The sequence below is a fragment of the Chaetura pelagica genome, unplaced genomic scaffold (assembly GCF_000747805.2).
Source record: "Chaetura pelagica isolate M959 unplaced genomic scaffold, ChaPel_1.0 scaffold630, whole genome shotgun sequence".
Taxonomy (NCBI): domain Eukaryota; kingdom Metazoa; phylum Chordata; class Aves; order Apodiformes; family Apodidae; genus Chaetura; species Chaetura pelagica.
In genome coordinates, this window is record NW_009951855.1 from 748326 (window position 1) to 774987 (window position 26662).

At 34.5% G+C, this 26662-nt stretch overlaps 1 protein-coding gene across 1 annotated transcript in view; it reads left to right on the top strand.

The window, feature by feature from the left end:
• The window catches only part of CACNA2D3 (calcium channel, voltage-dependent, alpha 2/delta subunit 3), a 366879-nt gene that overhangs the window by 168523 nt on the left and 171694 nt on the right, over positions 1-26662 (top strand). The window contains exons 10-11 of the mRNA XM_009993350.1: positions 8608-8697; positions 12634-12747. Of these exons, the coding sequence (XP_009991652.1) occupies positions 8608-8697; positions 12634-12747 (204 nt within the window). The remainder of the gene's footprint in view (positions 1-8607; positions 8698-12633; positions 12748-26662) is intronic.

A 26662-nucleotide genomic window follows, 5' to 3' on the forward strand; every position in this document is an offset into this window, starting at 1 on the left:
TCAAACTGCAGATTACCACACACCCATATGTTACTTAATGTCAGATATGTTTTAATTTAATTGATCAAAAAGTTTTTATGCCACCCAGATGATGCTCAGATTTTATGAAGAGTGCTCAGTTATTCAAAATAGCTAAGTACATTTTCATATTTTGTTCTTCAGAGTAAGCTTCAATATAATTTCTAGTTAAATATTTATTTTTTTTTTCTGGAATCACTTTGTGCTTTTTTTTTTTTTTTTTTTTTTTGCCTATAAGTTGTATAATACATCCAAGGTTTTGGAGAATAACTAAAAATTACCTCTTTTACCAGTTTTTCATATTATTGAGCTAGTTCTTGATCCATCCTTGAAAGTCCAGAACTAGAGAATAAACTTGATATGTAGCATGTAATAGTTCCATGTAATTTTATATACTATGAGTTTGTCAGTCTTCATTTTTTTGCCCACTTCTGTGAATTTGTGTATTATTACTGTTTTTCTAGTTTATGTAATTAAGTTAAAAATCTATTTGCCTGAACACTGGAATGCACAAAAATGCCATTGTCCCAATTATAGCTCAGAATATGAAGCAAATGCTGTTTAGGAGATGGACAGCCCCTCAATCCTGTGTAGGTGATTCAATTACCATGCTTTGGAATTCATAGTTACCAACTACTTTCTGAATTATCTGCTATTGTAAGATCTGATATTTTGTGATTTGAATATACTGACATGGCAAAATTACCTAGCGACCTCAAAACCCCTTCACTTTCTTTGAATTGAGCTTTCTTTAATCTCTAAACTTGAAAAAAAACGCAAAGAAATAGAAGAAGATGGTCTAGATGATCTTCTGTCCTTGTCACTTGAAATTCATTTGTAGTGAGCTAAAGGGCAAACCAACTTCTCAGCAAAATAAATGGAGTTAAATTATACTAACTTGGAGCAGATGAGTCAGGTCTGGACTAAGGGAGATCAGATCCTCTTTTTTTTTTTTTTTTTTTTCAGGGGAGAGCTGAGTGTGTTGTTTGCTTCTGCTGAGAGAATTCCCTTCTAGTAGCACAGTCACTGCCCTGCTCATCCTGACTTCTTGCACAGCTGCAGCACCTGCAGCACCTGCCCAGCATTCTAAGATGCATGCATAAGTAAAAGAGCTGGTTTGTCATTGACAGCAATCAGCTGCCTCAGGCAATTGGCCTACAGCCAGAGCCTAGTCTGTTCCCATGCCCATGTTGTCCAGGTAAAATGAAACCCAGGAGCATCTTCAGGGAACGGAGCATAAGGTGTTGTTTTATTTTTGTTAGGCTACAGGAAACTGCTTCAGCCTTAGGGTTTTTGAGCAGCCTTGGAAATTACTGCTTCTTGATGGTGTTGGTGCTGAACATTCAATGGGATTACAGGTAGCAAATGAACATGCTCTTCCACATTCAGGAATGGGTTACAGAAATTCTTCTCAGTAATGTGAAGGGAATGTAACAGGCTTCCAGAGAACCAGACTTTCAAAAAATCCGCTTAGTCTTGGGGAAGGAGGGGGAGAGGGTGGAGAGGGATCTGTCTGGTGTCTGGTTTACATATTTTTTCAGTGAAACAGTGTGTTCAAAAGTATCTCTTCTGGTTTTGGGAGGAAAACAGTATTGTAAACACAGTGTTAGTTCCACCCTTGGCTCTAGATCACTTGCTATTATTTTCTGGACCACAGTGTGGGAACTAGTTCCCTAAAATAAAATAAATAAATAAAAAAAACCCCCAAAACAAAACAAACAACCACACTTATTAAAGTATGAAAAGCAGTTAAAGCATTGTAACCCTCTTATATCAAGTCTGTGGTAACACTTTCCCTTGAGTAATGTGGCACAGTTTTCAGTTCCAAGTGTCAGGAAAGATATTATTTAAAGCTCACTTTCCTGCCCCACCCCTTGGTGACACTAGAGTAAATCTGTGCAAAGTGCTTACAGAGCTAGGAAGCTGCACTTCTGTTTGAATGACGACCCAGTTATTATTCATGAAGCTGCATTCATTTCCTCTACACTGTGCAAGCCATATTCCAGTTGCATCTTTATTTAAAAGTGTCACTTCCCCTACCTCTGTAGTTAATATTTTAGGTTTCTCTTCTCACAGCCATTTTAGTAAGGGGTGAAAAGTTAGATTATCTCGTTCATTTATGTGATATAATAGCCCAAGAACCTGCATTGTTTTGTTAAGTAAAGGGAGCAGTTAGGAAAGAACACGAGTCAGGAGTACTTTTACCTTTGCAACTTTCATCTTAGGCAAATATGTGTTTTGAAGATTGGTACAGATTTCACAGTGATTGGGTCATCACACCTGTAGGGGTTATTTGTTCAAAATCACTCCTTGATTAAAGCAGTGATACACATCTCTCTAAATGCATTGCAGTAGATTTTTAAAGGACACCAAATAAGTTTAATGGAATGAAATGTTTAATGTATTAATGCATTTTCATTACAGGGAAGGAACAAATGTTGGAGAAAAAGGTGTTCAGTCCTGAATATCCAGCATGTTGATAGAGTAGTGTTTTTCCTTAAGAGTGAAAATACAGTGAAAGAAGTAATGATTCTAAACATCTAAACCTGTTCCGTACCTGTTGTAAGAACAGTAATGTAGTCCTGAGTTATGTATCTTATTTAACTTTATTTTTTACTTCTAGAAACATCTATAAAATCTATAAAGGAAGAGATACTAGTATAATGTTTAGAAATTTCCACAGGTTTTGATAGAATACAACTTCAGATAGGACCACGATATGAGTGATATTAATGTAAGGGCCACCAGTTTTACTAATATACAAAGTAGGCATCCCTGTACTAGGTTTCTTTCAACATAAAGTGTTTTTGCTTTCATTTTTAAAATAGGCGAATGCTGTATTTTTTTAACAAATATTTATATTTTCATGTGATATGGGAGGCATCGAGTTGAATCCACTTACTTCCAAAAGTTTTCATAGCCTAGCATTTGTAATAAAATTTTTGATTTGGCACATACCTGCATTGAAGGTTCAGTTTAGATGTAAAGTCATATTCTCAGAATGTTGTAAGCTATCCCTAATTTGCAAAGCTTACTTTGAGTTTTGTTTATTGCAAAGATTAAATCTGTAATCATATCGGGTAACATAAATGAGGTTGAAATTAATCTGTGATCCTAAATGTGCCTTAGCAATATAAAATGTGTAACATATATTTGAATTTTACCAGACTAATTTATATTTTGGCCTTAGCATTAAACAGCTGCTACCTTGAAGTGTATCAATTTGCTATACACAATTTTAAAAAAGAGTGGGAAATAGTTCAGACGTTATTCTGTCACTGTCTGCACTTTCTCCACAAATTACAAACATGTGGACCTGCATATTTTAATACTAGTTTTCTTGGGCCAAGAGGTTTTCATCTTTGAGAAACTCCGTGTTACAATTTACCTACCCCAAAGGAATCAGATGACAATCTGATTTAATGTAACTCCAGATTTAAAGTAACAATGTTGCAATATACATTCCTCTTTAATATGCTGTTTTAATGTACTATATATAGGTTGAGGACATTTCTCTGTAAATGTTTCCAGATGAAATATATCATCTTCTAGATGCACAGATAGGCACAGTAACTCCAAACTAAATCAGGATCTTACCCCTGCGTAAATTAGAATGACAAAATGAGACAGATGTAGTGTATAACTTCCAATAAGCTTTTATTTTTGTATGCAATTACCAGAAATTAAATAGCCAGAAGACAGATTCACCAATGAAGCTGAGTGAATATGCAAGTTTTGCATATTGAATTTTATTTAAGCAAATTAGTAAGGTGTATATTTATCTATCCACCTCTGTCAGATCTCCAAGAAAAGATCAGTGACTGTATTGCTTAGGTGTTAAAAAAAAACCAAAACAAACAAAACAGAAAATATAAAGTCTCAGTGAAATCTATTTTTCAAAAATCTGAGTAGTCATTATAGACATCCAACAATTTCAGCTAGCTCCGGACCACTGAAATTTAGTCTGAAGTTTTCTATTGCAGCCCCAGGCAACAAATTTACTTATAAAAATTTGTGTTTAATCTGAGAATATTGAATCTTCAGCTCTTTGTTCATCATTATCTTAGGATTGTTTTTCTTAAAAAATAAATCCAGTCTACCAACACAAGATGCTAGGGAACACAAGTGGTTGGATAATCATCACCAGCAAGCTAACCTGTAATTGTCCTGGTGACGGGTTTTAAATGGGATGATGCTTAAATGTGTTTGCAGATGTGAGTTCAAATTTATCAACTGCTGCTACATGTGAGTAAACTTCCCTGTGACACATCAGTCTCACACCTCACACATATACCTTCTGATTGATTTTGTTTGTTTGTTTCTAATTAGTTTATATGCTAATGTAGTTAATCTCAGAAATGTGATAAATCTTTGCCAAGTACATCTCAGGAGCATTTGGAGTTACAGCATTCATGGATGAGTATGGGAACTAATGCTAGAAGTATCAAAGACGCACACTAAAACTGACAGAGAAGTCTGGAGGAATGTTGTACCCATTAACAGTGCTTTGTGTAGGAAGCTCACCCTTGTCAGACAATAAATAGCAAATACAGTTTTTCATTGTAACTGTATAACTGCTGCATGTACCATTTGTGAACTGTTACTCCCTTCTCTGTAATCAGTGAAAAAGGATTTATTAATGCAAGCTTAGGCTTGAATCTATGGTCCTGTAACTTAATCTAATTCATATATTCTTACTCACCATGAATGGTACCTTATTATTGGTAATCACAAGTGAGCTATAATAAAATGTATCTGTACAGGCTTCTGGGGCTACTGTGTAGCATATTGGCTGAACAAGAAGAAAATAAAAAATTTGTTCATTTTTAATAAAAATGGTGAAAACTCTATAAAAGGGAAGTAAATTAACTGAATTAACTCAATTAACTGATTCAGAAGCCCTAACAGACCTAAAATAGAAGAACAATAAAAACCCAAGAGCCTGGTTTAGCTAGCTAAGTAGGAAGATAAGAGGTGGGGATTTGATTTGGTCAGAAGTTTACAACAGTAAACTCTCTACCGGTGTACTCCCATTTTGTCAGTAATAGAGAAATAAAATATAAAGGCAAACAGGCTTTCAGGTCTTCCACAAAAAGAGTCTGCTATGAATCATAGCAAGCTGAACTTACTGGGTGATATGCACTATTTTTGAGGCTTCAGGTGGCGCCCTCATGTTAAGATGCATTAAAACATCTGAAGAAGTCTGGTAGACTGTGTGCCAATTAAAGCCTGAGTCAAGCATGCTTAGCATTGTGACTAGTTTTGTCATCATGCTGGTGAAAAAGTCCATCAGTGAAATTCTGCAAAAGTTTGCCAGGGTAAAAGGAAGCTAAACCAAAACATGCAAGCCAGGCATCAGGGAATATATTAGCTGACAACTTGTCTGCTCTTCTTTGCACATGTCTGAGATGATATGGCTGTTATGGCACTTATCCAGCAAGTGTTTGCTGCCACAGATATGGAATGAAAATGATGGTACTTTGTACTTTTTTCTTTGTTTTTGTTTTGTTTTGTTTTGTTTTTTTGTTTTGTTTGTTTAAAAAGGGTAAAATCTTGAAGATTATGGAATATCCTCATATTCTTGTAATGGAGGCCAAAAAATTTCTGACTGTTGTGCTGACGTGGGACTTTCTCTTGTTTGTTAGGAGCACGACCAGGTTCTGCTCACTTCTAGAATGCAAAAATTCTTCATAAGGCTTATAAATACCAGCTTTTATAATCTCAGAGAACAAAACTTGTGAAGCCATTATAACAGCCTGTAAGAGAAGAGGCCAGTAAAAAGAGATGCCCTTTGGATGCCCTGTTGTCCTTCAAATAAGCATGTTTGAAATGGTACCTAGGATAAAACCCCATTTCCTCATTCTAGGTCCATTGTTGGTTTGTTACTAACAAAATTTACACAGTTTAAAAAGCAAAGGAGAGAACCTTTTTGATTTTCAAACAGGGATTATTATCAGATGTTAGGATCACTAGGGTTTTCTGGTTTTAATGGTGGATAGTGTTTATAAACAGACAAAATCGGCATCATACAAGGGTAGAGTGCCACATGTACACATCACTGATGTTCTGGTTTGAACCCTTGTAGATATGTGCAAAGGTCTTGTCCTGGCTGACATGCATAAGTGGATTTATATCCTCACTCTCTCCAGCTCATGTTTTTCAGTCACTTCTAAAGGGATCAGAGATACTTCCATAGCTGAAAACATCTATGCATCCTCACTGTAATAAAACACAATTTCTCCTGTTAAGGTCTGACCCTGTAATTTTGTAATCAGACATCAAAGTCTGATTGTCATAATTGTGTGCCTAATTTGCATTTGGAATTAGCAAGATTATGCATGTCAATTAGGTATTTGAGTCCACAATTAGATATTGCACATTCTGGTAATTGCACATGGAAATTAGGCGTTCAGTTGCATGAGAATATTTGTGTACACGGTTGGACAGATACCCAAATCAGACTGAGAAATTCAGGTATTGATCTGCAGGGGCTCTAATAGGCCAGTAAAGAAAAATTGAGATGAACTAATGTTATTTTTTGTGCAATGTGTTACTAAAAAGATATATTTAAGATGTAAAGATTTGAAGATGCTTTTAAACTCACTAAGAGAAGGGACTCCTGCTTTTCGAGATCTGTTTGATTTCTGGAAATTTTAGAAAGTGGAATTGAGGTGTTTGTTACCTCTTTCCAAAATAACTTTTTCTTTAAACTGATGTTTCGATGGTTTACGTTTTTTTACTACTAGTAGGGTTGAAATATACTTTTCTGCTTTGTAGTGCTTTTGTAAGGGATTATTGGGTGGCATCTGGTGATATGTAGGCAAGTTGTAGAGAAATGTTGAGAGGTACACTAGGTTGAAAATTTGGTTTTCTCATACACCAAGATTACAATGCTTTAAAAAAATGTCGTTTCCAGTAGCAGAGGGAACACTATAGCATGATTGGCAGGGCATTGCTGTACTTACTGGACATGTGAAAATAGGAAACAATTACTTTTTGGAGATTTGGAATTTTTACTTCTATATTTTCCTTAAAAGAACTGATGGCTGTTCTGATGGCTGACAGCTAATAGCTGTGACAATAGTATGCTCTTTGAAGTAAGGATAAGATACCACTCTTTAAGGGGGTAAAAAACCAGTTTCTATAAAAGTACAACAGTATATTATGATTGCTCAATAATAAGCAGCCTCAGCTAGATGTAGAGTGAACAATCTGAGGAGGCTATTCTTTGTGCTGCCTTTGTGCTGGCTTGGTTCCAGTCAATGCCACACATCCAGGGCATCTGGTATGATAAAAAGCAAAGCAAAAACATTAATTTGCATGTTGTTGTGTGATTTTTCCAGTGGACATACAAAGTGCTGAAATTCTTAAAAAAGACAAAAACAAAAACAAAAAAAAAGGCAATGGAATTGGAATTGGTTTAAATAAGAAAGAAAAAAAAAGAATCAAACCATAACCCCCCTCCAGACAAAGACCAAAGCACACATGCATTTTAATTATTCTTTTACAGAATCACCTGATAGCATCTGTTCATTCTGAAGCCTGGAGGCAGAAAACATTGATTTGTTAAAATTCATAGTGCATGAAATAGATTTTTAATGTTTACTACTTTGTATCAGACAAATGTCCTTATTGTATTTCTTCATATATCAACAATGTATTTTTCAGAACCATTGTATATATAGCTATGCCAACAGAATATATTTGTTTTTCTGACAGATCACATGAACCGAGTTCTGCACTAGAGAACATACCATTTACTAGTAGTTTTTGGTAATCTGTTTATGCCATTTGCTTGGACTTCACAATATATCTGCATTGTACATCCCACAGTACTTGTCTCTGAAATGTCCAGAGATTTTATAAACAAAAATATTTCTAGTTTAATTATGAAGCAATAATATATTCCAAAGAAAAATATAGTTTATAATAAACATATATATAAAATGTCACACTTAAACCCATTGTTTGCAGTTTTAAAAGGCTCATCAATATAGCTAACAAATGGTTAGCCCTGTCTATCTTTTTGTGTAGAGCAGTTCTTTATCAATCTAAATACTATATTGACATGGATAAACCTGCATTTAAACTGCAGTGGCCTAGTGATTAGGGTCTACCCTCTTTTAGGGAGGGATCCTAAAAAAATATACGATTTCAAAGATACATTTCAGAATTATTTTAGCAGATCCTGAAAACCTGGCAGCTGAATAGATAGACATGATTGACAAAAAAACATTATATGAAGTGAAAAGAGGGTATGGATATCCCTCAATAGAAACCCAAACAAACAAAAAAACCCACAAAAAACCCCAACAAAAAACACAAAACACAAACCCAAAAAATCAAAGGAAAATTATTTTATTAACTAGCCCAAAACATATCTCGTGATAGCATCGCATTATTATTGTTTTAACATGCCCTTACTTTAGTGTGACTTCAGGAGTCAAAAGGGAATAACCAGGAATCATTTTGGTTTATGTATTTGTGTGTGCAGTAACTTAAGCTTAAGACACAGGTCTGAAGAAGAATTCAGAAATCATCAATTGTAACACAATACTGACAATTCAAACCTTCTTGTTCATGTTTCAGCATTTCAGGGAACACCTTGACAAACTTTTTGCAAAAGGAATTGGAATGCTGGACATTGCTTTAAATGAAGCTTTCAACATGCTTAATGAAGTAAGTTAATGATTCTCAGATTTATGCTGCTGATACCTTTCTTGCTATTTATCAATTACTGTAAATTAGATTAATAAATTAATAAATTAGATGACAGTAAAATACTGTTTATAGAACAAGGATTCTGTATGATGTATATGTGGTGAAAGATATAACAAATTGCACATTTCTATATATATTTAATATTAATGTATTTTGTGTCTGTATATAAAGTATACATCTATACATACATAAAGGCTAAATCACCATATTTGTCAAAGGGCAGAGCAGGTAGCCTTAAGGCTGAGAAAAACAGGAAAGTGATTTAAAATGCCCAAACTCTCATTTCATAAAATCAAAGAATCATAGAATGGTTGGAGGTTGGAAGAGACCTTAAAGATCATGAGGTTTCAACCCCCCCTCCTGTGAGCAGGGACACCTCCCACTAGACCAGGCTGCACAAAGTCTCATCCAACCTGGCATTGAACACCTCCAGTGGGAAGGATTCTACAGCCTCCCTAGGCAACCCTTTCTAGCACCTTACTACCCTCAGGGTGAAGAATTTCTTCCCTATGTCTAACCGAAATCTTCACTTTTTCAGTTTAAAAACCATTACTCCTTGTCCTATCACTGTCCTATCTGGTGAAAAGACACTCCCCAGCTTTCCTGTAGTCCCTTCAGATACTGGAAAGCTGCTGTAAGGTCTCCCTGGAGCCTTCTCCTACCTTAACAACCCCAACTCGCTCAGCCTGTCTTCATAGCAGAGGTGCTCTAGCCCTTTGATCATCTTCGTAGCGCTCTTTTGGACCCTCTCCAACAGCTCCATGTTTTTCATGTGATGAGGCCTCCAGAGCTGTACACAGTACTCCAGGTGTGGCCTCATCAGAGACTTGACAAGTGTGCCTGCCTTTATACTGTAGAATTATAGATTAACTAATGGTTAGTTCCATAGTTCCTCTGTATTCATCTTAAAACACAATATTGATCTTTTCTGGGCATAAAATCCTAAAATGAAAAGATTAGTATCTTCCTCTACCTGCTGTCCACATATTCACCCAGACAGTGTGGAACTAATTCCTTCGTGTGGTACATGCCTGAAAAGACAATGGGAAAAGCTACATGAAGTAAAGAACCCTCCATGTTGTTTGTAGAGAGTTTAAGAAACTCATTATGGGCACTGAATGTGGGCTTAGGAAACAGATAAAGAACAGTAAACAGCAATCAACATCAATGCAAGAGATGTTCTACACTAGGCTTTCAAATTTCTGTAAACTGAAAAAAATTGACAGACAGTGATCAAGAAGAGCTGATATAAGATTATTTTTTTTTTTTTTGTGAAGTAACAGGAGTTATAATGATTATTGTGGTATAAAAATATCATTAGGGGATCTGATAGTTTTGAGAATAAAAGAAACTGACATCCCATGTACTGAATTGTACCTACAAAGAGTGAGAATCTTTTGATCTGTAAGGTATTAAGGATCATTGTACATTTATTTTCACATGTATTCAAGGTGGAGTAATGACTGTTTCTATTTATACTATGAAATAATATAATAGCTTCAAGTCTTCTTGCATATATACTTCCAGAATTGACAGCATACAAATATTTTCCATTATATACAGGCATAACAAGGAAGACTCAGGGAGCTTTCATAATGTAGTTTGAGCCAGAGAAAAAATTCTTAATCTCCTTAAAAGAGTACAGCTAACCATTTTCCACTTTGCCTATAGGATGTGACCTTTATGTGCCAGAAATATAGACTTGTGAATTGCTGGTTAGCTCAGGATATGTCTCCTACATTAGAAAAAAAAACCCCAAAAAACAGGGGGGGAGTGGGCAGGAAAAAATGGGGGGAAAAAAGGGGAAAGGAAAAAAATAAAACACCTTGTTTTGCACAAATAGTCTATTAAGATTCTGGTTGGATTTTAGAATGGTTCAGGGGTTACACTAATCAAACTCAGTTAATTTTGCTTTGCAATTATCTGTCACCGCTTGCTTAGATTGTTGAGATTTGAGGATAGTTGATACTGATGTCTTTGAAAAGCACATTTTAAAAATCCACTTCCGAATTGTCTCCAATCATCAATTTATGCAGTGTTCATTATACAGTGTAAGTATACAGAAGTGTTTGGTACAGTAGTTACACACCTACTATGTCATGTGACAACTGCAATTATCTCTTTTGGTGACAAATGTAGTCTTTGCAGTGATTACCTTTAAAAAAATCACAGTCAATTAAATAAAATTCTGTGACATTTCAAAGACTTAATCACAACCAAATGCTGTAAATGTCAGGATGCATTGAATTTTTTTGCTGCTGACTGATGAATCACTGAGTTAATTGTAGTTCATCATAAGGCCCTTGTCATTGTTATTATTATGGAAAATGCTTTAGTCACTCTTCCTATTCAATAAAATTAAAGTTCTAGACAAATATGAGAAGATATTACTCACCATAACATTTGAATTTAAACTCATTCTTCAAAATATTCTAACAGATAATTATGTAGAATAATGTAGATATACAGAGTGAATTTGTTTGGTTTTTTTTAAATATATAAAGGCATTCCTCCTTTGTTAACTTTGCTTTTAATACACCTTGTCTCTTTCAAAATACGTTGTCCATATGAAGAATATATTCTTTGACAAAGTAACTTTGTCTTCAAGAGAACATATGTGATCTAGGATCATTATTAAAGGATTCGTTAAACTAATTAAAGAATCTGACTTTAATAATTATAGTACTGGTTATGTCCAGGAAAACCACCATGACTGAAGAAATTTAAGGATAGACTGCCTTGCAGGTATCACAGATAAAAATTTTCACTCAGGCAGTGAATATAGCTAACTCTGAAAACCCACATTAGTTTCACTTTCAGTAACATCTTTCTGTGAATGTCCATTGAGCTTCCTGTTTAATCAAAAGAAAACTGATCTGGAGAAGAACTGTGGATGGTATCAACGGTTGTTGAATGATATTTGTAAATATGAATCTATAGTGTTTTGTGTAAAACCCTAGTCTGTTGACCTTTTCATAGATATTTTTTGAGTGGTCATAGAGTAATTAAAAAGAAAATAATTTTCCAAGTTTGAATTAATTTAATTATTATTATTTTTTTTAAATGACAGATGCTTCACCTAAGTTCCCTGAATAATACACAGACAAATAAGAATCCCTTCTGCAAAAAGAGCAAAGGGGGACACAGATTCAAATGGATTCAAAATTAAGGCACCAATCCAGAATCGAAGGATCAGAGCTTATGTTAAGGCTCCATCCAATTTACTTGCTCTCTGGCTAGGAGAAAGTCCTGTTTGCGGAATGATAAAACTTTGCATACTGCAAAGGATATGTTGATTGCTGTTGAAGTGCTGGTGCTCAAATACTGCTGTCCAGCAGTTTGAATTGCTTACATATATTCATTTCGAGTAATAAGAAAATCTGAGGATATGTAAATATTAACTTGGTTCTCCCAGATAAACATTTTAGGAAAAATAACATATGGAATGTAATCCTGAGAGGATATGAATGCCATATACGTAGCCATATGCTTCTCTATAAGTGTTGGATCCTCTGTACTTCACAGTAAAATTAGCAGTTGTTAATTTCTTCTTTTTTGTAACTTGTTATTTTAAAATTCTATTTAAATCAAAGCAAACCCCATGTAGACACGTATGCATATAATCTATCTAAAACTGAAGAATAGCTTTTAATTTGGGAAAGTGCTATATTTATGTTTCTTATTTTTTCATGGTAATAAAGTGGGGATATATAGTGAGCCCCAATTCTGTTACAATTCAGTAAGAACATAATATCTATGATAAAATGTTTTCAACTTCAGACTCTTCCACTTACTTCTAAGCATGCTAGAGATTTTATACAATGATCCATATTTGCAATCCTATCTATCTTCACCTATTACGAATGTGTTGTAACTGGTTGTTTCCCTTCACAGTTTAATCACACTGGACAAGGAAGTATTTGCAGCCAAGCCATAATGTTGATTACTGATGGAGCTGTGGACACATACGATACTATATTTGCAAAATATAATTGGCCAGACAGAAAAGTAAGTATGTTATCACCTTTATGTGATGGAAAATCAAAGCTTCATAAAGTGTAAGCCTATTGAGAAGCCATAAAAAATCTTTCTAATTATCTAAAAATTATTTTGAATAACTGGATGTTTCATTAATGACAGAAATGATGCTCATGTGATATTGCTGAAGCATGGTGATGACCTTTTACTGTAGCAATGAACCAAGAATAATAAGATAGTAAGGAAATATTTCCCTCCAGAGTATATTTTTGACCATTACATAATGCTTCCCCTGTGAGACATCATTAAATGTGAAAAAAAACTTTTCCCCAAAAAACTCATTAATAATTCAATGCTTTTTGAAGCTGAAGAGGGGTATGTACTCTTCACTGTAGACAGTGAACAGTTTACTGTGACTGGAGAAAGAACAGATCTAGTATGTAGCATTTTTTATTTCTTTATTTGACTGAGGGAGGGGCAGAATTGGCAATTGGTGAGGTTTTATTAAAAATTTTTGCTTCTATGTATCTGTACAAATAAATTTGCCCAGAATTAAGTTAACTTGTTATATAACACAAGGATGATATATAGTAGTGCAGAAATGCCTTGAATTTTCCTCATGAGAAGGCTCTAGCAGGCCTTGTGCTCAAGTTTGAAATAATTTCCTTTTACACATTTAATCTTCTGCTAAAGCAAGTTTTGGAACTGTTTTAGGAAAGTTTTTAGTTGGAGTTACATGAGGTCTTACAGATCTGTGAAAGCAACATCATCACTCATCAAAGGGCAGTTTGAGCAAGTAATTGATTAATATGAGTGTGCTGTGTGGGATTTAATAATCCTATGGAAAAAGTAGTGGGATTTGGCTTGTGTTTTCTTAGTCAAGTTTCTCTCATTAAAAAAAATTGTTTTCTGTTCTCCTTTTTCTTATTGACCTGCACTAAACCTCATCTATTAGCAATCAGTGAGTAAGATAGAATGAAAAATTGGGGATATTTTTTTTAAACTAATTTCCTGAAAGTGTCAATTACTGTCATTTTGTGTAGTAAAAATGACACACAACTATTCTACTTTTTGTTAGTTAAGAAGTTTTTATTCAGAGAATGTAGAGTAGCTTTTACTGATTTTTCTGTTGATTAATTAGACATTTGGGAAGTTAGGACTTTATAACATATCTTTGCTTGTTGAAATTACTGAATAATTCTGGAAACAGTAAAATATTTGAACTGTACCTTGTTTTTCAGATAACAGATATTTGAAATAGAGTGTGTTTTTATCAGGTCATATGTTATGTTTTTCTTACAAAGTCAATAGGAGTAATTCCTCTGTTATACCATTTAAGTTTTTTATCAGCTGGCTGTGCTCATATAGCTGTAAGGCAGTAATACGTAGTCTCAAAAATCTCTCTTAAATCCTTCTTTGTATTCACACTTGTTTCTCTCAGAAAACATTTGGAAAATAGACAACTATAACCTGACTGTGAAATTATTATTGTAATAGCTGCTTCTCCAGAATGCCAATTTTATAAAGAGACATTTTATTCTTTTGGAGTAATTCCCAGATGTTTGCATATAATTTTATCCCTCCAAAAATGGACTGAGAAGTGTTAATTTCAACTATAGGCTTCAATATTTACTCTTACTATTTTAGTCAATTAAATCTTGTAATGGTTCAAGATTTCCATGATTAGATGTTTGTATGAAGAATTTTCAGTGCATAGTATATACATTCAAACACATTAAATACAGTATACGACAAATACGATTGAATCTAAATTATCTTTGGAATTTCAATCGGTATTTCTGGCACCTTCCCCATCCTACTAATTTTGTCTCGTTTCCAGTTTTGGTATGACTGAGTGATTTTGTTGACTAATATTAGCTTTGTTTTGTGAAAACTTGACTCACTGTTTCACTGGAAAGAAAGCTTTAAAGTTGTATAAAGGAAAACAAAAAAAAGTCTTATGGTTAGTCATTCCTCTGCTATTCAATGGGATATTACCTGATTTAAGTTCTCAAATGTTCCATGAGAACAGTTTGCTTTATCTAGCAAATACTGATGTATAAGGGGATTTACAGACTCTCTCAGAAGGATGTGCCTCTGATGCTTTATATTTTCTTATGCTATGAAGTTACTTCGTCTCTGAAGAATGGAAGAGACCACGGGGATACTTTCTTAATATGAAATCAATAAGGAAAGAGTTCTCTGAAATAGCCAGCTATGCATTTTCACAAATTCTGTGCTGTGTGTCTTTCACGTGCAAATCAACAGCTTTATCTGAGATAATACTTGGCAGAGCTGTTGCAAGAAGCAGGAGGACAGGTTTCCCTTTGGGTGAACTTCTGCAAAGGCCTAGCATGAAGTATCCTTGTTTAGCAAGGGCATGGTGTTTAGAGAGTAGCTTTTGGTTTATATGGGATATTCTACCCAAGTCTTATAAAACATTTAATGCATTATACAGCCTTCTAAATTGTCTATTAGAAAATACATAGAAAAAAAACAGATCAGATCAGTTTTTCCTCTTTTCAGCCTGCAATGTTTCAGTATGAAAAATGTGAAAGATTTGCATACGTATGCTTTAGTACATTCGAACTTTCAATGTTCTTTCTTGGATTTGTTGTTCTAGAAAGGAAAAACTATTGAAGACATGATATTCTACATATTTGCAATGTCAGGGTGCCTAAAAATGACGCATGTGGTACACCTCGAGGTCCCCTGCTTTTGCATTACACCATCTTTACTCTCTCCAAAGTCATTTTTAATCTTTATATATCACACCTTTGAACTGCTGAGTAGTTTTTCCCTTGATTTTTTTTTTTTGCTCTCTCTTCATCTACACATTGCCCATCTTCGTTATAGTTTATCTTTTTCCTGCAATTTTGATGCTGTGGAGGACAGTGATGGGTAAAGTAATAGCTTTAATTGACATAAGTTCTTAAGTTCCTGTTAACCTCAATTATCCTGTCAGCAAAGTACCTATTTCAGTTATATTTTATCTACTGTTAGATAATATTAAATATGTCATCATTGTTTGCAGCAGAACTATCTTCTCTTAAGGAAAGGGACAAACTCTTTGTATAACTGTGAAGGCTTTCCCAGTTTCTTGCTGATAGTCTCTAAAATGGAGAGTGAAAACATACTGTCACCGTGTAGATAATTCATATTTCTTTCATTTTTCCAAGCTGTCTCTATCTTTACAAAAGATAATATTTTTAGAAAACGATACTGTGTAAACAAGGATAAGAGCACTTTATTGCATATCGTTGTAGAGGTGTTCTGACTGACTGACTAAAAAGATGCTTCTTTCTGATAATGTATTCAGTGAAAATTGTATTGCAACAATTTTGAAATGGAATAATGGCTCCAATTAAATCCCTGAAGTAGCTTAAATTAAGTAATTGAGTTTATAAGCCTGGTTTATAAGCTAGAGAACTACGACCATCAAAAGACCATTTAAAATTATCTTCTGGACTGTTTTCTCAAAAGAAAGAACACTTTCATTTTACTGATAATTTTATCACTCCCTATCTCCCTTGTGAAAATAAACAACAAACACTTCCCCATGGTTTCTTAATGCCTTCTGCTATTTTAAGTATAAATCTAGGAGATGCTATTTTTATAATACACTATGTGTTATTTGTGTGACTAAGATTCTTGTATAAATGCCTGAGGAAACACTTCAAAACTGTTGACTCACCAACAGCTCCATGAAGTCTCATGATCCTTTTTGTCCACTGGCTAAAATGACCAAGTGCCTGCATGTTTTACAGCATGAGTCTTTTTCTCTCCTCCATCATTTTTAAGTGGCTATCTAGTTCTATACATCTATAATACATCATTGTTTTGGAGCAGTCCAAATGCATTTCTTCCATGACCATGAATTAGGGCAGACTCTAATATCCCATTGAGATCAAGGGGCAATAGGTATGCAATTGAAGTATATAAGCAAGTATTTTTTGTGAAATATCAGTTTGGATATAGTCTTCTAGTATTCCTTTTTCATCTGGGTTGTTGCAGCACTCGTAAATGGTCAAGGAAGACACCATCTTGGTGAGCTGTTATGGTTGACAACATCAAGAAATGGCTGTTTGCTCCCTTAACCTGAGAGCTCTTCATTTGGTGATATTGTACCATGTTCAAAAAGAAAGCAAAAGAATAATTGAATAAGTTGAAATATTTCCTTCCCTTCAGGTTTGTCCTTTGATCCTGAAAAGCATTTACTTTCATACTTATCTGAAATAGTTCTATGCTATGGTAGTTACATGCAAAAACAGAAGCAGATATCCCTCACTACTTAGTAAAGTGAAATGGAAACCAAAATCCTGCCTAAAATTTCCTCATTTTCTAGAATCAAATCCAGCTGAAGAGTCCAGAAGTCTAGAATTCTCTTCTGAATTTTCTCTCTGTTGGTACGAAGTAATTAATGTGCTTTTTTTTTTTTTTTTTTTTAAATTTCAGTTAAAAGTATTCCCATATTCATTCACTTACGTTATTAATTGTTCTGCAGTCTTTCACATACTGGGCAAGTAACAGGGACTGGAACTTCATCTGCCTGTCTCCTGTTGCTCTGAGGGCTCTGGGGAGAGTTCATTTCTGAAGAGAGAGAAATATTTTATTTCCGTTTATGAATCATTACAACAAGGCAGATTTAAGACGGTTTCTGTCAGTGCTAAGACTTCATATAGGATGAATATAAAGAAAAACTGCAATCACATATTTATTCCTACTTCTAAATTATTAGGATACACGAAGACTTAACAGCTAATGCTGGCTGTGAACAGAACTGTTGAAATTACCAGATAAATAGATATATAATAGATAATAGTGTTTATGCCTGCTTTTGCATCTACTTTATATGAAAAATTTCAGCATTGAAGGTTTCTGGGTCTATACACAATACTTAGAATTAGCACCTCAAAAATCGCTGGATTTAGATTTGATTTAATAATAATGTACTATATTGTAGACTGTAATAATCAGTTGCCAAGTGCTTAGCTATGTGAGATGTTAATGCAAACTTTTACAGGATCAATATTTATTTGCTGCACATTTAGTAATATACAGCATTATGCTTTCTGAAAAGCTGAAGAAAACAGTCATTACTGGTGACTATTGGTCGCTAAAGACCTTTATTTCAGTCTGTCCATTTATAGAGAATTATGAAATAAATATTTACCACTTTTTTTTTTTTTTTAAACTAATAATCTATTTAGTTTAGTGAGCTTTAAAGATAACAACAATCTACTGGCTTCATCTATTCTGTATGAAATGAAAGTCTAAATTTTGGCTATATGTAAAATTATCGAAACATTTATATTCTGCCACAGGACAGGAAAGAATGTTTTCTTTACACTTCTTAAACAAAGGAAGATGAAAACATGACATGTTTTAATTTCCTTAATCTGAAAACTATCCTCAAGACTAACATGAAATCAAGTGGGTGCTGTGAAAACAGGCCAGAGGAAAATGGGTAGCTGCGTTGTTGCATCCCATTGGTGACAAATCATCTCTTTCCTTATGTCTGCTCTCCACAAGGTCACAAACCTTTCTGCAGATTTTCAGTCAAGTCTCTGAATCTTAGGAACCTGCTGATGTTGGCAACATGGAACATTAGTACAGCAAATTGAATATCTGGTTATGAGGTCAAACAAAAGTTCTGGATTTGGGGATAAAGAGGAACAACTCCTCACAAGAGTGCTGTAGCTCTAGTTTCCTGCCCCATCTGCAGTTTTATTTTTAAGAAGAAATTTAACAAATATTATTTTCATCTGTGTTATTACTTCTCCTTTTTAATGAGAAAGGCATGAAAGTGTCTGTTTCAGTGAATACTTCCCCCCACCCCCCGTGTTTTTGTTAGGTTTATTTTTTGTTTGATTTTTTTTTTTTTAATTTCAGAACTATTAGAATCTTGTCTATGAATTTGTCACTGGTATTCCTACTTGTATTCTTCAATATGGCACTCAAAGTAGTTAAGAATTCTTTCTAGGCCAATGTCAATCTAATTTGTTATGAAGAAAACTTTTCTGCAGTGCTTAAAATTGACTAGTGATGTTTTTTGTGAAGATAAGGGTAATTGAATCTTATCCTCAGGGTGTATGTGGATTGCCAGAGGAAGGATTACTGCCTCTGATATGCAGGGTTCCATGGTTGGCTAAAATCATGTAGTGGCTAGTGCTTGTTCAATGTTTGAAGAATTTTAGTTGGGTTGACAATTTATACACAATGTAAAGGTACAGACGAAGTGCCATTACCCTGTTAATGTTTGTCACGAAATCAGAAATGGATACTGATGTAACTATAAGTTATACAGAGTACCCAATAAACCATAGCAGTCAAAATGGAGGATAATCCACAATCTGAAACAGATTGTCCCAAGTACTTTCAGGAACTCATGAGTATCAGAAACACAAAAATCATTACTTATAGTTGTAAAAAAGAAGTTAATTTTAATGCAATGTGTGTAGATATAAAGAGTTTCAAAACTTAAGATAAAATGTGTACATAAAACATACCTAGATGAATACAAGTAATCACTGTTTCCATCTGGCATAAACTCTGTATCACTGAAATATATGGCTGAAAGCTATTATTAACAAGAGACACCAAAGTATGGATTTTGCTTACTAGTCCACACAATGAATTTAATAAAACTTGACCTGGTACTTGAAGTACTGTAAGGTCTGAATTTAAGAAAAGTATAATAAAAATGTGTGTAGTTACTATGCTAGAAGAAAGACTGTTAACATATGCATAGTTACTGCACAAAATGCCTATTTCATTCTGTGGACTATGTCTATTTTTTGTGAAGAATTAGGTCATCCACTTCATGAAATAGCGAGATCATTTCTTTGTTGAAGTTCTTCAATGGCACAATAAAAACTGTATTTTTCTTTGTGTGATTTAAACTGAACAATACTGCAGTTATACTGAAAGCCAGAGAGAGTTCATAATCTACTTGTTTTTAATTACTTCTCTTTATAACGTATGCATCTTCTAACTTAAACATGACAGGCAGGAAAAAGATTTTGAAGGCTGTCAGAACGGTTCTATTTTAGATGGGTATCTACAGTTTCTGTAAAATACCAAGAATATTTATTTTTAATTAAGTAACTCACCATCAAAAAGGTGACCATAGGTGCATCTAGGAAACCCATTTGGTTGTATTTGACAATAGCTAATACAGTATTCCAAGCAATTAATTTGGATTATCTTTTTTTTTTTTTTTTTTAAAGTACAGATAGTGAAACAACTAAGAGTTTATGTTGAACTCAATGTCTTCCTAAATGACTTCTGGAAGAAGCTGAAATTATTTGAATCTATATTAAAGGTTACAATACAGAGGAGAGTCTTGGTGAAAAATAAGTTGGTGAAAGAGACAAAACTAGAGTTATGCTCAATCATTTCTGCTTCTTTCACCAATAGGCTGAAATAAGAAGGAGAAAATAAATCTAGAAGCCTGTTTGCTCTATAGATACTTTCTGTTCAGTATAGCTGAATATACAAATTTTCACTGATTCTACAGACAGAGAACTTCATATGTATTTAGTCGTAATTTAAAGGTAGCTGTCCTCATTATGCTTTAGGCTCCTGTTACAGCTTTTAGAATATACTGCAATAAAATGTCAATTTTCTAATTTTATATTTTTTTTTTAAATACAAGGCTAATCTTGAATCAAACATAATATTATGTAGTGGACATGCATTAATAGGATTAAAGTCATTTTTATAACTAACTAGAAGGTTCACAATTACATGTGGTAATACAAGTAGAGAAGTGCAAAGGTGTGGCCTAAATGGGAAAATGGATTATTGCATCTTTTTCAAACCAGTAGGTGAGATTCATTGCTAGTCAGAAGATATGGCAGTTCCTGCAGCCTGTAAGTAATTGGTAAATACCCTGGAAAGTTACAGGCCAGCACAAAGAATAACTGTTTTCAGACATTTTCATCTGAGTACTGAACTATATTTTTACCTTGTTTTTATGATTCACTCGTAGTTTATTCCTGTATCACTTTACCTTTAATGACATCTTCATATACTGCTATTTTATATAACTCTCACTGAAGCCATAATGTGTTGTTTTGTTACATATTGAGGCTTTAAGTTAACTTCTGTTGGATATTTACATTAAGCTGAGAAGGTTGGTAAATTGTATGTTTAAATATCAAATCTCAAGAGATGTTTGGAAAGGGAATGTTATAAAGGGAGGAAGTTAAATGTTTAGTATAGTTTTCTCTTGCTGGCATCCCATTACATATAGTAAATGGTATTTCTTGCTCATTTTGCTCTGAGAAGCCAAATTCTGCTGGTTTGGAAGTATAACAGACATTGTTTATATGAATTTATTATTCATATATACCATTCTCCCAGAGTACCTCTGTTATCCTTCATGGTGTCTGGCTGTGGAACAATCCCACAACACATGCACATGCATCAAGACAGTACGGAAGATTCCTTACATGCAGGGGATCATATGTGTGTAGTGTAGTATTCATTTCAGCAAAGTGTTTACATATGTGAGTTACTACATCTCTGCTAACCAAAGCAATGGATTCAGGCATACACTAAAGTGCTTTACTGAGTTAAAAACTAAAAGTTATCCAAACAATCCTATCTTTAGAACTCTGTTGTAGGTCGGCTGATTCTTTCTGAGTGGTTGAATCTGTAACTGTGTTAGTAATTCTGCATTTTAGAGAATATCCACTGTTTATCTCAATACATAGATACCTACTTTTTATAAACTGGCATAACAGCATTAACTACATTCCAAGACTTCTGAAAAACACAGCAGTCTTTGTAGAGTTAATTTCTCTGTTCTGTTCCCATGTGCAGACATCTGCTGCAAAACTGATAAAAACCTTTTTTTCTCTATGAGATTCTAAACGCCATCATCTCCTAATCCTCCCTGCTGTCCTTACTGGAGTTTTCTCTGTGCAAAATTGACAGAATGAGATTTGCACATCTGAATAAGTACATTCTGTTTCTGTGGGATAACACTTGTGCACTTCTGCTAAGATTTAAGCTCAGACACAGATTCTCCCCCTTGCAAGGTTTTGAAACCTTTTTGCTGGATTTTAGCATTGAAGCTGAGTTTAGTACATTGGTAGAAAACAGAAGTCCTTATTCTGCTGTTTTATGTCATCAGATGTTTATCTATTGAGAAAAAAGTACAATTTTGAATAATCCAAAACTTGTTATTGAAGAAGGCTTTAAAAACCACTGTAGTAGCAAAGTGTGTCTTCTAATGGCTGCTGTTCAGCATGTCATTATGAAAATAGAAGCAGTCATAAATACTTAGAAAGCATCTTGAAATGCATGTTATATTGAAGTTCATGAAATAGAACATCTATAGAGCCTATGACACTTGGAACAGGCTCTTTTTTTGAGGAAGAGATATAAGAAGCATACCTTGGTTTAACACAATAATTTTTTGCATTTTTATGTATGTGATTAGAGAGAGATAAAGAAAGAAGTCTACTGGACATAAAAATAGGAATTTGTTAATTTTTTTTTTTAACTCTGTCTTTTCTGGATTATTCAAGACAGACACCACTTAGGATTCTTTTTTTTTGTGGAAAACAGTATGTCTCACAAATTGTATAGTCAACTTCTATATCTTGTATGGTTCAATAAGTTCTGGAAATATTCAGCAACTTCTGGAAACATTTTTACGTTCTCTTCAATTTAAAAAATAAATAGAAACAGGTTATCCTTGTTTGAAGAAAGGCGTTGCCAGAAGCACCCTCAGAAATATGACTGTTCTCTGTTGTCAAGAAGCCTAAAGGAAAATTTACATGAATGGAGACAACAGACATATTGTCTAGGTAAACATATTTGCTTGGCATTCCTCTTGGTAAGAATACAATATGATGGAATTGAAAAATACAGTTGTTAATCCAAGAATTCTCTGTCATGTGGTACTGTTTTTCACCCTCTGATGGAAGAAATTGTTTTTATTTTTAAATAATATCCAAGTTATTATCAGTCATGGGCTGTCTCTGTGATTGACTTAATAATACAGGTTATTATTAAAATAATGAAAATGTTTCCTAGACTGTAAAGACAAAAGGTAGAATAATACTGATCTTTCAATTAATCTTATATATTTCAGGCACTTAAGATCAGTCTAAATCTTTAACTCTTACTAAACAAATATGCATTTTCACCAAATAAATTAAAATATCTAATTAATATGTCAGGTACAAAGCTGTAAGTTTTCAACTCCTGTTCCTGTAGACTTTTTTCCCCAAATAGTGAACAAACTCACACAAAAAAGGAATGGGTGCAACAGACCCATCTGAAAGTTAACTTCTGTGACTTTCTAGATCCATCTGCCTAGTAGACTTTCCAAGAGTAAAAAATCATGCACAAAGTTAGAAGGAAAAATAATAATGGAAAGAACAGGAGAGGCAAGAAAGGAAGAGGAAGGAAATGGGAATTGAAAGGAGCTTTATCAGACTGTATTATAGTTTTCTTTCCTTCCAGGAAAGAGTCTTCTGTGGTACTGCACGTATGGCTGGCTACAGAGAACATAAGTTTAAAATATGAACAAGCTTGGAAGAAGAGTGTTTTTGCAAGCTGCGGACTGTTGTTGTCACGGAATATGATTTCCAACAACCTAATTATACAATTTGGGGCAGCAGCTGATCTTCCTTTCCAATGTGCCTTATGCTCCCAGATATATGAAGTACTCTCTATATAATGCTGGCTTATAGATTAGTTGCAGCATGTCACTTATTCCAGATTCCAGTCTTCCTTTTTTTGAGGTGTCTACTTTCTCTGGATTTTGCAGTATCTGCAAACATCAACCAGCTTGAAAATCACTGTTGCAGTTGCCCTGCAGTAGGTGTGCAGTTGTTTTCAATTATTTTTACAAATGAAGGGAAAAATCCTTAGACAATTCATTTACTCTATTAACTTGATCTCCAAGAGAAACTAACTGAGTATACACTTACTAGTTTTGCTCTCACTGTGAAAAAGAAATGGCTGAACTTTCCAGAAAATGAGACATTTGTCTAAATATTGATACATCTATGGTAGAAACAGGTGACAAAAGCAAATGTGCACTTTGGTTAAGTTTACATTGCACTTAGGGGGTGAGTTTTCATCAAATATTCATGCTATCAGTTTTATAGGTACAAAAATTCACAGAGGATTAATTCCATCCTGTGTGCAAAATTGACTATGGTTAGATTATCCTTCTATCTGTCCGTTTCTTGTCACATGCAAAGAGTCCTTCACCAGTAACCAATTTGTGGGAGCACCATAAGTGTAGTGTTTTTGCAGTTGTACTGCTGGCAATTTTGATTGAGGACCACAGAATGTGGCTAGGGAGTATGGATATTCTGAGATTCCCATTGTTTTCTTGTGTAGAATTTGAGTCTGATCCTGTGGTTTATATTGTATTGAAAAGACATTATCAGCCCACTGTGGCAGCATCATGCCATTGGGTAGCAGGTAGGGGTTAATGACGATCTAAACATCTCTCTTCATAGGTTTGTAGGGGACTACACCTCAGAGGAATTAAGTCTTTTTTTTGGAACAGTGTTTCTTTCTCTGTTAGGTCTATATTTCGAACATCCAACATCCTAGCTGAGTTGACCTTATTTCACTAAAAAATCTGTGCTTTCAACTGTGCTGTTCCTGGAAGTCTGGCAGCATACACCTCCTGAGATCTGCTCAGTGTAACAACACTGTTGTGTTCCTCCCTGTTAGAAGAATTTCTTTAGAAAATAACTGCTTACGAGACAATAGGTGTTTCCTTCTTTCTTTGTCTTCTACACAGGGGGAAATATTTGCCAAGGCAAAGGGACCTGTTATCTGCCTTGTGAAAGCTTTCTTTTTCTCAGCTAGAGATAGTTTATGGCATCTTCTTGTGTGTTATTCAGTACACTCCTGTCAAAATGGGAGTTATCTCCTATTCTGGGACTATCTCCCTGATTTATCATGGTTTTCATGATGAGTAGTATCCACAATATCTATACAGATAAATGGAACTGTTTAGAATTTGTAAGAAAAGGGTGACAGAACTAAGCCTATAAAAAGCGTAATGGAAACCTAGCAGTGTTACTAATGATATAACAAACAATGATCTAAGTATGATTTTGATAACTATGAAAGCATTTTTTAATGTTTTGATTCATTTAAGCAACTAAAACCAAATTTGTGCAAAATATTCAAATGTGTACACAAACAGTATGAGAAAATTTTGGGTACAGAGATTTTAGCACCATATCTGATAATACAGAATTTTTGGCTAAAAGTTATACTGACTGACTAAGTACGTTTTGACATATGGCACCCCATTTTGAAACAAACTGTTTTATTTAGTCTGACCTAAATTCTCCTTAAAAGGTCATGTATGGAAACTAGCGATGAGCCAGACATCTGAGGATGCCTTTGTGGTACGTCATGTTTGTGCGATTTCAGCCAGAAAAATGCACTTGGCTCTATATTTGTGAGCAAGAGTGACATCTAATAATCTATCAGATCAATGTAGTTGGTGGGGTTGTCGCTGTGGTTATAACATTTATACACAATATTTGATGTATTCAGAGGTGAAACTTAAAATGAAGTATTTGACTGTTCTCTGCTTGCGTTAGCAAAAAGAAATAATGAACATAATTTTCAAAATCTTAGTTTGGTTCATAACAAAATCCTGTCATACTTTCCCCATGTTAGTGGACATGACTAAACTGAGGTCAGTCCATTTTTGGTCACATAGCAGCAAGGATGTCTTATTTCCACTTTCACAGCCTTCATAAAGGTTGCTTGGAATGGTGTCTCTTCTCCCAGGCAAGGAAATGACAGTCATTAATCATTGCCAACTGGCCAGAAGCAACTTTTCAGTTAACAAATACTGAACCTGTAAGGGAATTAGTGAATTCCTTTCTTAAAAATGTGAATCCTCAGTCCATTTAGGGAACCCTAGCATTGTGTTGCTTCTGTGCCGGATACTGTCATGACTACAAATCAGCAGTTTTACTGTTTCTTTGACATTTCTTTGTCACCATAAATAGCTGTAATAGTAACAGTCAGACTCAGTGATTTTAGAGGTCTTTTCCAATCGTAACCATTCTATGATTCTCATATTCTGTGATATTTTAGGGGTGTTGAACTGCATTCATTACTTAAGTAGGCAAGACGTGCTACAAATAAAAATGTAAGAAAATCAGGACTGCCTAAGAAGTAGGGTTTTAAAAATCTAGAATATCCTGAAATTGGACAAGGAATTGTCTCCCTGTAAGGCAACTTATTTTTTCTTATCCTGTGATTTATCAGTATGGACCATAATCTCAGCATTAATGAAGCAGATTCTGAGAGATGTTAACGTTTTAAGATATTTAGCAATTCCATTGCCTTTCACCCTGTTTGTATTGTACAAATTTCAGAAAAATATAATTATTTTATATAGACATGTAATTGCAAAACTGTTACATTTTTCCTACAACTGCTGCAGTCCATGCTGCTTGTATGATTTTGTGTGACTGAACAGGAACGAGCTGTAAATACATTAGGCCTATAGCCTCTTGATGGCAGTGTATTTCCTTCTTGAGTTCATAGGCCTTACAGAACATTTATGTCTCATTACAGCCAGTACAGCACTTTATGCCCTAATAAATCAGAGGAGCTTTGCAGAGATGATCTTGACAGTAATGAATCTTTCTGTTGGCATTTCCACTTCACAGACACGAATAATGAAGCAAAACTGCCCCATCTGGCCACTCAGTAAGAGTCAAATCACAGTGGGAAGCTGTTTTCTCAAGCATGACAAAGGTCATTGTGTGAGGCAGGAGTGAGTGATAGCAGGTTGTGCTGTGAGTGACAGTGTAAAATGAAGCCATTTGTGAGCTTTTATCATTATCATTATATTTATTAGTTGTGCTGCCAACATTCTGCCCGCCCTTCTAACAAGTCTGTGTGCTCTTGCATCAAAAGCTACCTTAAC